The 15,267-nt window shown below is 49.0% G+C and overlaps 1 protein-coding gene across 2 annotated transcripts in view; it reads left to right on the top strand.

The window, feature by feature from the left end:
* The window catches only part of FAM107A (family with sequence similarity 107 member A), a 32,657-nt gene extending 27,876 nt beyond the window's left edge, over positions 1-4,781 (top strand). Inside the window, exons 3-5 of one of the 2 annotated variants that reach the window (XR_014545061.1) lie at positions 13-169; positions 2,283-3,571; positions 3,708-4,781. Coding sequence is in view for 1 of the 2 variants with exons in the window: in XM_083602572.1 (XP_083458698.1) it covers positions 13-169; positions 2,283-2,390 (265 nt within the window). In the remaining variant the exon portion in view is untranslated. Of the gene's footprint in view, positions 1-12; positions 170-2,282 lie in introns of both variants that reach the window. The other variant, XM_083602572.1, reaches the window with a different exon arrangement.
* The last annotated feature ends 10,486 nt before the right edge of the window (positions 4,782-15,267 follow it).

Genomic DNA, 15,267 nt, shown 5'->3' with positions numbered 1-15,267 from the left:
CTCATTTCACAGAGGCTTGGGAGTCGAGAGCAAACCAGAACTGCAGCGAGTTCTGGAGCATCGGCGGCGGAACCAGCTGATCAGGCAGAGGAAAGAAGAGGAAGAGGCGAAGAAGTTGAAATCTCCCTTCGAGCAAGAGCTCCTGAAGAGGCAACAGAAGCTGGACCAGGTAGGATGCAGTTCTGAAATCTTGTTGCAATAAACCACATTAGAAGTGCAGAGAAATTCACATGGTGCTCTTCAGTCTTTTCACAAACAACTCTGCATTGGTAGGTTAGGGGAAGGATCTGTGAGTTTTTATGCGCAGCGCTGCTGTCGAGCTTCATACCATTGGCAAAGGGCACCCCTACTGCCCAGTCCTTGACTTGACATCGTGCAATTTACCTTTGCTCAAAACTCACAGGAATATGCCTCAAGCTTTCACCTGATGATCTGGATAAACCCTTTTGATCCAGGTTCTGCCGTCCATAATGGGATTGCAGCCACCAGGCCGCCTAAGCCTCCTGCCCCAGCAGCAGAGCAGCTGTTTTTCTATCCTGGTTTAATCCCCAGATTTTAACACCACTTACAAGCTCTTCAATCCCCTTGAAGTCACTGAGAGCTCTAAGCTTGTAAACACCAGTTCAGGATTTCAAAATTTTTCAACCAGCCTGGCGAAACAGGGAAGGCAACCAAAACATTGCGCATTGCACTCTTACCGGATAGAGATCTTAATTAAATTTTCGGCAGAGCGCCACACACATCTCTTGAAGGCACAATTATCAACATGTTGCCATGTTCATCCTTCTTGTTTTCATTAACACAGGCTGCTCCCTTCTCTCACGCTAGCTGGTAATTGCAGACATCGCTTAGTGGATGTTCCACGGCTTAGAAGACGCGTAGCGTGAGCTTAGCTGGAAATCTGCTGTAATTAAGCGCTTTTGTGTTTTTGTTGTGTTTTTTTTTAACATACCCCAATACAATTTAAACGAAACACTCTCCTCCTCAAGCATTTAATTAAGAGTTCTTAACTCCTTTTATTTTATTTTAAAGCCTCCTGGTTATTATGATTATTAATTACTATTGTCTCAACTCAACCTGATTTCAGCAATTTCCTAATTATTCTGGCTTATTTGCGATTAAAGCTATTTGCTAGACAGGCAAAATACATGATCCGAGCATCCCTTTTTTCCCCTCCACTTAAAGCTTTTCGCAGCTGCCTTTCATTAGAAAGGGGGGGGTAGATGGTGCAACGGCAGGACTTTGAATGGGAGGAGATCAAAATGCATTCTCCCCGTACCTTAGCGGCACAGCATCTGCTATACTTGCAGAAGGTCCAATGGTCAGTCCCTGGCATCTCCAGGTAGGGCAGAAAGAGACCCTAGTCTGACCGCTGGGCTGGAGAGGGGCTGCCAGTGAGCGTATACAGTACTAAGCAAGGTGGACCAATGGGTCTGAGTCCGTTTAAGGAGACTTCCTATGTTTCCCCCACTAAAAGTGTGGCAACATTCCAAGGAGGTTCGTGCTGCTAATTAGCCTTCCTTCTCATTCTACATCCAGAGAAAGGGATTATTTTGGCATAGGGTGGCAAGGAGGGCCACCCCTGCAAAACCATCCCCCACTCCCCACCAATGAACCTCCTGTTTGTAGAAACCTCCGACTGGAATGTAGCCTGCTTGTACAGTGACCCCGTGGACCAGAGCACGCCAGGCACTCCTGTCTTCCACTGCCTCCCACAGTTTGGTCAAACTCATGTTGGTCGCTTCAAGAACACTGTCCTGTCCAACCATCTCATCCTCTGTCGTCCCCTTCTCCTTGTTCCCTCAATCTTTCCCACCATCAGGATCTGTCCTTCCAGTGAGCACTCAGGGCTGATTTCCTTCAGAATGGATAGGCTTGATCTTCTTGCAATCCATGGGACTCTCAAGAGTCTACACCAGCGCCATAATTCAAAAGCATCCATTCTTCAGCGAACAGCCTTCTTTATGGTCCAGTTCTCACTTCCATACATCACTACTGGGAAAACCATAGCTTTAACTATACAGACCTTTGTCAGCAAGGTGATGTCTCTGCTTTTTAAGGTATGCTGATCTGCAAATCTTTTCGGATGAAGAGTAGGATTAAAATATCTTTAAATAGATAATAATAGAGAGAGTGCTGGGGGCCTGATGGAGAGACATGGAGGGCTGCATTTCCACCATCCCAGCCTGAGGTCTCCCTCCCCTCCCCTCCCCCCCCCCTCCACACACAAACACGTACACAGTTTTATTCATGTATATATCCTTCCTTTCTTCTCCCATCAGTTGGAGAGGGAACAAGAGAAGCAAGAAGAAAACGCGCCAGAGTTTATTAAAGTAAAAGAGAACCTGAGGAGGACATCAACGCTAACTGGGGCGGAGAAGGTCGCCTAGCAGATGGGAGCAGCTGAGACCAGAATGGAAGACGAGGACCTTCTCTGCTCGCTTGAATACCTACATGCTGACATCTTCTTATATGGTGGACATTCACAGTTACGTCTTTGGGGCTGCTTACTGTTTATTAACGCTTGCTCCGGTAGAAACTCCCCACCATGGGCTTTTGCTGTACATCTAGGAAGGAATAACATCGGTGTGGGGGGGGGGGCTGGGAAAGTTTGTGATGCTATGCTAGTAGAAGTGTTTGGGTGGGGAGTAATAATAATGGCCTGAGCCTTCCTCTCGAGTAAACAGGCAATGTTGATGCCCTATCCCATCCCTTGTTAGCTCTGGGCTTAAACCTTGGAGATGCAATGTGTGGGCGATGGTCTATGAAGACTAGGCCGCCATATCAATGCCAGGGCTTCAAGACGCTCAGCAGCAGAAACTAATGGTTGTAATAAATTTCAGGCTCAGTCAAGCTAATTTTTGGAGTAGCTTGTTGGAAACCCAGAGAACGGGGCCAAAAACGAAAGAAACGAAAAAGGGAAGAGGCTATCAGCGCCAGCTAACCGCTAGAGCTCACTCAGCTACGCTTTTGTCGCTTTCTGCTGTGTCGAAGCAACACCCACCCAGAAAACGCAACCATGTCAATAAGCGTGTGAGTTTCCGTACTTCACTTGAAGTTCGTGAAAAGCTCCCAGGTCAGAACCCCCACTTGAAACCTCAGAAAGCCACGGCTGGCCTGTGTTGACAGTACTGAGTGACAGACCAATGGTCTGACTCACGATAAGGCAAGCCTCCTATGTATTGCACCGCTGAGATGGTGGGGGAAGCATGTGGTGTCTCTTAGTGTCTATGAGGATGTATTGGTCCTCTCTTAGATTCAGTCGTAAAATAGCACTCGTGTTTCTTTCTGCAACTTAACATGTTAATACAGAAAGAGCAGGCCCGGGTTATATCATACGGTCGGATGCAAAACCTTCTCAACCCTCGTGCTCTGACATGGGGAGCAGGGATCATATTCCAGAAGGGGCCTTTAGGAGCTGTGTGGAAGGAATAAGAAACCATGCCTACAAGTGTGTTGCTTTCAGAATATGGAGGAAGAAAATGGTGGTCTCAGAGAGACGGGAAGTGGTGGCCTAATAAGGATCACATCAGCTGCATAGAGAGGGCCTGATGGGGCCACACAGAGGCCTGTGAGGACTCAGGTCAATGGCCTAACTCAGGCATGGCCAAATTTGGCCCTCCAGCTGTTTTGGGACTACAGTTCCCATCATCCCTGACCACTGGTCCTGTCAGCTAGGGATAATGGGAGTTGTAGTCCCAAAACAGCTGGAGGGCCAAGTTTGGCCATGTCTGCCCTAACTAGTCCAGCACCCTGTTCTCATAGTGGGAAACCCTTAGGCAGGACCTGAGTTCAAGAGTGCTGTCCTCTCCTGTGGTTTCCCCGCAACAGATTTTCAGGAGCCGTACTGCCTCAGACCGTGGAGACAGATAGCTATTGTGGCTTGTAGCCTTCACCATGAATCTGCTGGATCCTCTTTTAAAAGCTTCTGAGTTAGTGGCTGTTGCTGACTCCCGTGTGAGGGAGCTTCATGGCTTAACTGCACTGCATGAAGAAGGAGCAGTTCTACTGCACATAAAAGTAATTCCCTTATCTTTATTTCTTTGTTTTAAAAAAGTAGGTCCCTTCCAGCTGTCATATCGTAGTTCCTTTCCCCCTCAGTGGTACAACGTAAATTGGGTGGGGAATTCTTCTTAAAGCAAGAAACAAAAGTTGAGAAATACTTCCCCCACGGAAAAATTTAGAATAGTAATGAGAAGTTGGTTCAAAGAGAGCCTCAAAGTGCCTTCACACAGGAAGGCTTGGTTTGGGACCAATTAATCCATAATACAACCTCCTGGTAGATATTAGGAATTTGCGTGTGTAAACACTGGGGCTCGCCATTCCAAATGTTCTGGAACAAGCCGGGGCACCACGTCTGAAGGCTATGCAGAGATCTTTCTTGGGCGGTGTTTTAACAGCACCTAGGGATCTTGTACTATACGAGTCAGAATTCAGCCTATACAGAGGTACTGGAAATTATGCTTCCCAAAATGTCTGTTACTTTTCCTCGAAAGCGCATATTATTCTTATTTTTACCCCAAAGAAACTCATTCTGTACCCTACTTAGGTATACTGTGCTATATAAACATAGTGATATCTGTGTACCTGCTGCATGTATATTATTGCACATGTTCATATTAACAACTTAACTGCCACCATTGCTTTCTTGGGGAGAGAACATTTTATCAAGAAGAAAAAAACAGAACAAAACCTGAATTGATGAGTAATTGTATATTTTGCTAGATATTCTATGAATGAAAACAGCCGGCAGCCAAAATAAACTGATTTCGTTTTTCTAAGGAACGGATGATTTTTTAAATCTACAACTTCAGGCTTAATCAAGGCGGGTGCTTCAACTTTCGTGGTCTCCCCCCCCCCCCAGGTGACCACCTTTTAATTAAGAGTTGCACACTGGGATCTCCACCCAGGACCCATCTAGGGAGAAAGAAAGCATAGAGAGGGAGACCAGGAGCCACATTCCTCTCTGGGCAATGTTCTGCTGGCCGTGGACACAATCAGAGAAGAAAGTGGACAGAGCAAAAATGTAGCTTTTATCTTCATATAGTTGGCTAGAGCTGCAATTACTGGAATGGTTTAACAATCAATGCATCTTCAAGAGGAAATCTGAGAACTGTAGCCTCTGTGAGGGGAAGAGGGGCTCCTAACCAACTCTAACCAACGACAGCTTAACAAACTACAGCTCCCAGAATTCTGTGCGGAAAAGCCACAATTTTTTAAAAAGTAATAATAGCAATAATAATAATAATAATTTATACCCCGCCCATCTGGCTGGGTTTCCCCAGCCACTCTGGGCGGCTTCCAACAGAATATTAAAATACAATAACCTATTAAACATTAAAAGCTTCCCTAAACAGGGCTGCCTTCAGATGCCTTCTAAAAGTCTGGTAGTTGTTTTTCTCTTTGACATCTGGTGGGAGGGCGTTCCACGGGGCAGGTGCCACTACCAAGAAGACCCTCTGCCTGGCTCCCTGTAACTTGGCTTCTCACAGTGAGGGAACCACCAGAAGGCCCTCGGCACTGGACTTCAGTGTCCGGGCTGAACAATGGGGGTGGAGACGCTCCTTCAGGTGTACTGGACTGAGGCCGTTTAGGGCTTTAAAGGTCAGCACCAACACTTTGAATTTTGCTTGGAAAGTGGCTTTCAATGTGTGGTGTAAAAGCAGCCTTTGTCTAATTCCCTTTCTGTTTCTGTGTGTGAGGCAGAAAGAGAGGCTGCATCTACACAGCTTTTTAAAAAAAATCTCTGAAAATGCTCTGGAGAAAACCATTTTAAAGCTCGCAATGGAAAATTTCATAGAGTTCTTATTTCAGCTCTACAGCACCATCTGGTGTCAAAGTGTTAAAACGCATTTATAACTTCTTTTTCTTTTACTAATGTAGCTTGGGCTTGAGCCCAAAGATCATTCCTCAAGGGAACCCACATACTGTCACTGGAAAGATGCTAAACCCAGGCAAACAGCTGCCCTCATTACTCTGGTCAGGTATATTAGCCTCTAGTGACTTATGGGTGAGGTTCAGGTCAGCAACATTGTGAAGCTACTTCCAAGGCCCCAGCCCTGCAAAGAATTCACAAAGCAATGCCATCTTCGCTATTTCAGTGGAAATTGTGAAATCTATTAGAGCGCTTCACAATCCAAGGATGTATAATGCAGCCAGCTGTCTGGAACGCAGCAGCAGGTCTGGGTTTGGCCAACGTCTGGATAAAAGAGTGCCTGGGTGCTTCCACCACAAATGCATTAATAATGATGGTGGTGATATTTAGAATCTTTGAACGATGCAGAATCTCAAAAGGAGAATAAGGTCGTGAGATTCAGTTCCCCATTATTAATTTTGGGAGGGCAAATCCCTTGATGTGTCTCACCCGTTCGTTGTTCACAATATTCCCCCTGTGGCTGAGATACTTACCGTATTTTTTGCTCTATAAGACTCACTTTTTCCCTCCTAAAAAGTAAGGAGAAATGTGTGTGCGTCTTACGGAGCAAATGCAGGCTGCGCAGCTATCCCAGAAGCCAGAACAGCAAGAGGGATTGCTGTTTTGACTGCGCAGCGATCCCTCTTGCTGTTCTGGCTTCTGAGATTCAGAATATTTTTTTTCTTCTTTTCCTCCTCCAAAAACTAGGTGCGTCTTGTGGTCTGGTGCGTCTTATAGAGCGAAAAATACAGGGTCCCATGAACACCTGGGAGCATTGGCGATCCTTGCTCCATCCGGCCTCATTTCATAACAGCCATTTGGCAAGGATGCCAATTATCCTTAGAATACCTTGTGTCGGCAAAGAAGACAAAAGCAAATCCTGCCCTGGAGCAAAGAGGTTTCGACATCCCCAGGCAAGCCTGCCCTGTGTACGAGTTGCATATCGATGCCCACAGCCCAAGCACTCCCACTTCAACCCACCTTCACATGAGCAGATAAATGAACCACAAAGGAACTAGCTTAGCACAGCATCCAAACCCAGGATCATGGTTTGTTTTGCACTCTTGCACCAAGGACAAGTTCTAGTGTCGCTGCTGCCAGAACTGCTTCGGGTCTACTGTCTTCTAGTGGCTATAGCAAGTGCAGCTGTAGTTAATGTTAAGTTATTCACAGCAAGTGCAGCTGTAGTTAATGTTAAGTTATTCACAGGCCAGAACAGAACTGAACTGAAGGGTTCAGCCAGCCTGCTTATATAGAGCTCCACTACAACGCAACAGTAACCATTTTCCGTAACTATCCAATCACTTTCAATCCCTTATTTGCATATGTGGACCTGAGTGAAAACTATCTACAGTATCCCCCTGCTGGCCCAGGGTGAGAACTTCAGTACATAACAGTTAATACATGTATAGTTACATTCGCAGCGCTTCAGCATGAAGTTGCACAAGGCTTTGATCTAGACTGAGCCTGACAAAAATGTTTAAACCACCAAACACATTGGTTTGCATCCATCTGTCTCAGGAGACAATGGAGGGGTGAGTTGAACCGTTGGAAGGTTGCAACGTCTGCTGTGGCTATAAAGATCGATAAGGGAGAGACATATTTTGTTGCAGCTGGGGCAGATGAAGGCGTCCGGTTGTGCTGCTGCAGATGCACCATGGTGTTCCTTCTCTCTGCACTCCTCTCAGAAGTCATTCCTCCCTTGGTCACCGCTGCAGATAAACGTCCTGGCTGTCTGTCTCCAGGCACTGCGGTCGTCATAACTCCTCGCAGCCGCCGAACTGAGCATCTCTGCCTGGGGCCTCCCCTCTGCCCACCACCGCTCCCACTAGGCTGTACTGCGGCTGCGCCGCCGAAGGACCAGAATGAGATGCGAAGCCTGGCGCGGCCTATGAATTGCTAAGGAGCCTTGAGAGGAGAGCGAGGGCAACCATAGAGAAAGCAGTTCAGAGAGAGGAGGACAAGGAGGAGGCAGAGGCGCGGGCAGGTGTTCCAAGGGCTAACCATAGAGGGGGAAAGCGGAGGAAGGACCGCAAGCGCTTCTCCCATAGATCTGTAGTGGTAGAATAGCATAGATGGTTTTCTGATCTGTGGGTTTACTTCAGGCGCTATTTCCCCCCCCTCTTCCTCCCGCCCCGCCTGATGGAACTGAGAGCTGCAGATGGAGCACGAGAGAAAAGATACAGAACTGCAGCAGCATTTCCGTAGCTTGGACTTCGTTTTGCGCGAAAAGTGGTTGCTGCTTGTAGTTAATTAATTGAGTGTTTCATCAGCTGGTGTCATGAGCAGCAACCTCTTGAAACGAAGGGCTAAAAACCGGCGCCGCTCTCCAACATTATCTGGTCACCTTTAACTTTGTATTTCAGCTGGTTGTCTAAAATCCCTTATTTTGGCTGCTGATCCCTTATTTTCGAGGCTGCTGGTCCCTTATTTTCAAATCTGTAAGTTGACAGCTATGCCCAAGGGTCTACAAGCCTGTCCCTTGGGAGCTCGGGACTATCACTCAGGGAAAGGGTTTTGTGACGGAGTCCCAAGAGTCACCTAGCCCAACCCCCGCGAGGCAGGGGTGGTCACTATGGAAACGGGACCGTTGCTATGGAAACGGGTTTTAGGTTGGGGACCCAAAGGTCTCCGAGCCTGACCCTTGTGAGCTCGGGACCATCACTCAGGGAACGGATTTTGTGACGGGGTCCCAAGGGTCAACCAGCCTGACCCCTGGGAGGCAGGAACCGTTGCTATGGAAATGGGACCATCGCTATGGAAACAGGTTTTAGGTTGGGGACCCAAAGGTCTCCGAGCCTGACCCTTGTGAGCTCGGGACCATCACTCAGGGAACGGATTTTGTGACGGGGTCCCAAGGGTCACCCAGCTGGACCCCTGCGAGGCAGGAACCGTTGCTAAGGAAACGGGACCGTTGCTATGGAAACGGGTTTTAGGTTGGGGACCCAAGGGTCTCCGAGCCTGACCCTTGCGAGCTGGGGACCGTCACTCAGGGAACAGGTTTTGTGATGGAGTCCTGAAGGACCCAGATGAGATGGGCAGCCTGGCGTGGCCTATGAATTGCTGAGGAGCCTTGAGAGGAGAGCGAGGGCAACCATAGAGAAAGCAGTTCAGAGAGAGGAGGAGGAGGAGGAGGCGGGGGCGAGGGCAGGTGTTCCAAGGGCTAACCATAGAGGGGGAAAGCGGAGGATGGACCGCAAGCGCTTCTCCCATAGATCTGTAGTGGTAGACTAGCATAGATGGTCTGATCTGCAGGTTTACTTCGGGTGCTGTTTTTTTCCCCTCTCTTCCTCCCGCCCCACCTGATGGAACTGAGAGCTGCAGATGGAGCACGAGAGAAAAGATACAGAACTGCAGCAGCATTTCCGTAGCTTGGACTTCGTTTTGCGCGAAAAGTGGTTGCTGCTTGTAGTTAATTAATTGAGTGTTTCATCAGCTGGTGTCATGAGCAGCAACCTCTTGAAACGAAGGGCTAAAAACCGGCGCCGCTCTCCAACATTATCTGGTCACCTTTAACTTTGTATTTCAGCTGGTTGTCTAAAATCCCTTATTTTGGCTGCTGATCCCTTATTTTCGAGGCTGCTGGTCCCTTATTTTCAAATCTGTAAGTTGACAGCTATGCCCAAGGGTCTACAAGCCTGTCCCTTGGGAGCTCGGGACTATCACTCAGGGAAAGGGTTTTGTGACGGAGTCCCAAGAGTCACCTAGCCCAACCCCCGCGAGGCAGGGGTGGTCACTATGGAAACGGGACCGTTGCTATGGAAACGGGTTTTAGGTTGGGGACCCAAAGGTCTCCGAGCCTGACCCTTGTGAGCTCGGGACCATCACTCAGGGAACGGATTTTGTGACGGGGTCCCAAGGGTCAACCAGCCTGACCCCTGGGAGGCAGGAACCGTTGCTATGGAAATGGGACCATCGCTATGGAAACAGGTTTTAGGTTGGGACCGGGTCTCCAAGCCTGACCCTTGCGAGCTGGGGACCATCACTCAGGGAACGGGTTTTGTGACGGAGTCCCGAGGGTCACCCAGCCTGACCCCTGGGAGGCAGGAACCGTTGCTATGGAAATGGGACTGTCGCTATGGAAACGTTGCAGGGAACTAAGGGTCTCCGAGCCTGACCCTTGCGAGCTGGGGACCATCACTCAGGGAACGGGTTTTGTGACGGAGTCCTGAGGGTCACCCATCCTAACCCCTGTGAGGCAGGAACCGTTGCTATGAAAACGGGACTGTCGCTATGGAAACGGCTCCAAGCCTGACCCTTGCGAGCTCGGGACCATCACTCAGGGAACGGGTTTTGTGACGGAGTCCAGAGGGTCACCCAGCCGGACCCCTGTGAGGCAAGAACCATTGCTAAGGAAACGGGACCATTGCTATGGAAACAGGGCAGGGTCTACGAGCCTGACCCTTGCAAGCTCGGGACCATCACTCAGGGAATGGGTTTTGTGACAGAGTCCCAAGGGTCACCCACCCTGCATTGCAGGAACTGTTGCTATGGAAATGGGACTGTCGCTATGGAAACGGGGCGGGGAACCATGGGTCTACGAGCCTGACAATTGCGAGCTGGGGACCATCAGGGAACGGGTTTTGTGACAGAGTCCCGAAGGTCACACAGCTGGACCCCTGCGAGGCAGGAACTGTTGCTATGGAAACGGGACTGTCGCTATGGAAAAAGGGCGGGGACCCAAGGGTCTCCGAGCCTGACCCTTGTGAGCTCAGGACCATCACTCAGGGAATGGGTTTTGTGATGGAGTCCCAAGGGTCACCCACCCTGCATTGCAGGAACTGTTGCTATGGAAATGGGACTGTCGCTATGGAAACGGGGTGGGGAACCATGGGTCTACGAGCCTGACAATTGCGAGCTGGGGACCATCAGGGAACGGGTTTTTTGACGGAGTCCCGAGGGTCACCCAGCCTGACCCCTGTGAAACAGGGGCCGTCGCTATGGAAACGGGGCCGTCACTATGGAAACGGGTTTTATGTTGGGGCTGCACAGGTCACCCAGCCTGACCTCTGTGAGCTCAGGACCTTCGCTCGGGTTTTGTGACGGAGTCCCGAGGGTTACCCAGCCTGACCCCTGGGAGGCAGGAACTGTTGCTATAGAAATGGGACTGTCGCTATGGAAACGTTGCAGGGAACCAAGGGTCTCCGAGCCTGACCCTTGCGAGCTCGGGACCATCACTCAGGAAACGGGTTTGTGACGAATCCCGAGGGTCACCCATCCTAACCCCTGCGAGGCAGGAACCGTTGCTATGGAAATGGGACTGTCGCTATGGAAACAGGGCAGGGACCCAAGGGTCTCCGAGCCTGACCCTTGCGAGCTGGGGACCATCACTCAGGGAACGGTTTTTTTGACGGAGTCCAAAGGGTCACACAGCTGGACCCCTGCGAGGCAGGAACTGTTGCTATGGAAACGGGACTGTCGCTATGGAAAAAGGGCGGGGACCCAAGGGTCTCCAAGCCTGACCCTTATGAGCTCAGGACCATCACTCAGGAAATGGGTTTTGTGACGGAGTCCCAAGGGTCACCCAGCTGGTCCCCCAGCCAGACCCCTGCAAGGCATGGAAATGGCTCCGTACCTGACCTTGCGAGCTGGGGACCATCACTCAGGGAACTGGTTTTGTGATGGAGTCCCGAGGGTCACCCAGCTGGACCCCTGCGAGGCAGGAACCGTTTCTATGGAAATGGGACTGTCGCTATGGAAACGGCTCCGTACCTGACCTTGCGAGCTGGGGACCATCACTCGGGGAACGGGTTTTGTGACGGAGTCCCGAGGGTCACCCAGCCGGACCCCTGCGAGGCAGGAGCTGTTGCTATGGAAACGGGACTGTCACTATGGGAAAAGGGCGGGGACCCAAGGGTCAACAAGCCTGACCCTTGCGAGCTCAGATCCATCACTTAGGAACCGTTTTTTTTGACGGAGTCCCAAGGGTCACCCAGCTGGACCCCTGCGAGGCAGGAACCGTTGCTAAGGAAACGGGACCGTTGCTATGGAAACGGGTTTTAGGTTGGGGACCCAAGGGTCTCCGAGCCTGACCCTTGCGAGCTGGGGACCGTCACTCAGGGAACAGGTTTTGTGATGGAGTCCTGAAGGACCCAGATGAGATGGGCAGCCTGGCGTGGCCTATGAATTGCTGAGGAGCCTTGAGAGGAGAGCGAGGGCAACCATAGAGAAAGCAGTTCAGAGAGAGGAGGAGGAGGAGGAGGCGGGGGCGAGGGCAGGTGTTCCAAGGGCTAACCATAGAGGGGGAAAGCGGAGGATGGACCGCAAGCGCTTCTCCCATAGATCTGTAGTGGTAGACTAGCATAGATGGTCTGATCTGCAGGTTTACTTCGGGTGCTGTTTTTTCCCCCTCTCTTCCTCCCGCCCCACCTGATGGAACTGAGAGCTGCAGATGGAGCACGAGAGAAAAGATACAGAACTGCAGCAGCATCTTCGTAGCTTGGACTTCGTTTTGCGCGAAAAGTGGTAGCTGCTTGTAGTTAATTAATTGCAGTGTTTCATCAGCTGGTGTCTTGAGCAGCAACCTCTTGAAACGAAGGGCTAAAAACCGGCGCTGCTCTCCAAAATTATCTGGTCCCTTTTAACTTCGTATTTCAGCTGGTTGTCTAAAATCCCTTATTTTGGCTGCTGATCCCTTATTTTCGAGGCTGCTGGTCCCTTATTTTCAAATCTGTAATTTGACAGCTATGATGCTGCCAGAAATAACCTATCATTTTCTAAGGGAGGAGGAATTTAAATCCCATTATATATAATTTACAGGCATAGACAAATCTGGTCCGGAACTGGGAGCCATCTTCCAAAGGTAGGAGCCAGGATCAATAATGGACAAAAGTATTCCCCTTGTCAGGATTTCCTGCTCTCTCTCTCTGTCTGGATTGGCTAAAAAAACCCACAAGATTCTCCCACCTTCTGTTTACACTTTGTGGCACTAGCTGGTGTTCAGGCTAGCTCTGGTGCAGTATTGATAAAATAGCCCTACAATATTTCCACCCTGCTGAATGAGTCTGAGAAACAGACACAGACACATAACTTACTTGACTCCCTTCCTTCTGAAAGGCTTACTTCTAAGTTAAGCCTGCACAATATTGCAATATTCTTCCCCTCCTTCATCAGTGATCTCTCTGAGCCTAACCGCCTCAGCCCTCAAAATTACCTCATCCTTACTTCAGTTGTCAGTTTGCTCCTACCACCCTCTCAACTTTATAATGGCACTGGGATGTTTCAATTATTTCACAAGCAGATCCCATTAGCTCGAAGGGACTGAGTAACTTTATATATATATTCACTGCACTAATCTCAATGAACTATAACTTCCCACCCGACCACCAGTTCACACATGCACACAATTCCCAGCTCTCTTAACTTCCCTGTCCTAACTTCTTGACTTGACCCAAAAATACCCTTATTCTTCGGACCTACAATCACATTTGGAAATCTGTCATAGACAACAATACAAGACAGCTGCTCCCCTATTTGTTGTTTTATTGTTTCCGGGTGGCGCTGTGGGTTAAACCACTGAGCCTAGGGCTTGCCGATCAGAAGGTCGGCGGTTCGAATCCCCGCGACGGGGTGAGCTCCCGTAGCTCGGTCCCAGCTCCTGCCAACCTAGCAGTTCGAAAGCACGTCAAAGTGCAAGTAAATAAATAGATACCGCTCCGGCGGGAAGGTAAATGGCATTTCCGTGCGCTGCTCTGGTTCACCAGAAGCGGCTTAGTCATGCTGCCCACATGACCCGGAAGCTGTACGCCGGCTCCCTCGGCTAATAAAGCGAGATGAGCGCCGCAACCCCAGAGTCGTCCGTGACTGGACCTAATGGTCAGGGGTCCCTTTACCTTTACCTAAAATTTATACACTGCTTGATTGTAAAACAAACAAACACCTCAAAGTGGTTTATGACCCATGCCATAGAGAGTAATACCAAAAAAAGAGAAAGAAAGATTCCCAAAGGGTTAGGGTGCAGCCTGCCCCCCCCCAATCAAATCTTTTTTAATTAACTCTCAACCCAGTCATTTACACTCTGCTGCTCTGGTGCACTGCAAAGCACCATGCTAAAAAATGGCACAGAATATACCGTATTTTTCGCTCTAAAAGTATAAGACGCACCAGACCACAAAACGCACCTAGTTTTTGCAGGAGGAAAACAAGAAAAAAAATATTCTGAATCTCAGAAGCCAGAACAGCAAGAGAGATCGCTGCGCAGTGAAAGCAGCAATCCCTCTTGCTGTTCTGGCTTCTGGGATAGCTGCGCAGCCTGCATTCGCTGCATAAGACGCACACACATTTCCCCTCACTTTTTAGGAGGGAAAAAGTGAGTCTTATAGAGCAAAAAATACGGTACAAGTAAATATGTTAACTTACATCCAATATCTACCTACTGCAGGCTCAGAAACATAATTTCACCACTGAGGGTGCTTTTATACAATATTCTGAGAAGAAGTAGTTCAAAGTTTACTCTAACTCAGGGTTGAGAAACCTGCGGGCCTACATATGTTGTCGGACTACTGTCCTATTGCCAGTGTGGCCAGTGAGCATGGATGATGGGCATTGTAGTCCATCAGTATCCCAAGGGTGGCATGTTTCCCACCCTCGCTCCAAAATACGCATGTAAATTCATCCCCGGTCCAGGTATGGGGAACCTTTGGCCCTCCAGATGTTGGTGAACCACACCTCCCACCTGCTCCAGCGAGCATGGCCAATGGCCAGGGAAGTTGAGTGTTGCTATGCATGCCCCAATATATTTGGCCTGCATAACTCAGAAGTGAACTGTCATTTTGCTTGGGAAACTGCAATTCCTGCAACCAGCTTAAGAGGGTGGAGAGATGGAATGTCTTCAGCCTAATCTGAGAAACACCTGGACAATCCTTGCAGAAAACACAATAAAGGATTTACCTTAATCTCAGCATTAAGGTGTTGATGGTGGAGGAGGAGAAGGATATTAAAGTAGTACGGCATCACGGTGTTTTAAAAATACAGTCCACGTCAAACGATTTCTGCATCTAACCCCGTATCTATCCCCAGTACAACACACACCCAAGAAAATCCGCAGATGCTGATTATTGATTATTGGCCAGTGCAGCATGTTTCTGGATTTGCGGTTGAAGGCAGGTTGATGGCACATCCATCGCATTAAATATGTGTATTGGTTTTTAACTGTGTTTTTATTGCTTGTTTTATTTCTTACATTGTATTGCAATTTGAATTCTACAATGAAATGCAAGATATAATAAAAGAAACAATAAAAATGCCATTAAAAATCATGTGGCAACTAGCACCGTGCCTTATAGTGGCTACAGCAGGCAGAAGAATCGCTAAGTGGTCTAGCAAGACCCTTAGCGATCTTCAAGTCGTCCTGG

The sequence above is a fragment of the Podarcis filfolensis genome (genome assembly GCF_964270895.1).
Source record: "Podarcis filfolensis genome assembly, chromosome: 2".
Taxonomy (NCBI): domain Eukaryota; kingdom Metazoa; phylum Chordata; class Lepidosauria; order Squamata; family Lacertidae; genus Podarcis; species Podarcis filfolensis.
Note: the sequence above shows the minus strand (reverse complement) of the source record. Positions and strands in the feature narration are given on the sequence as shown.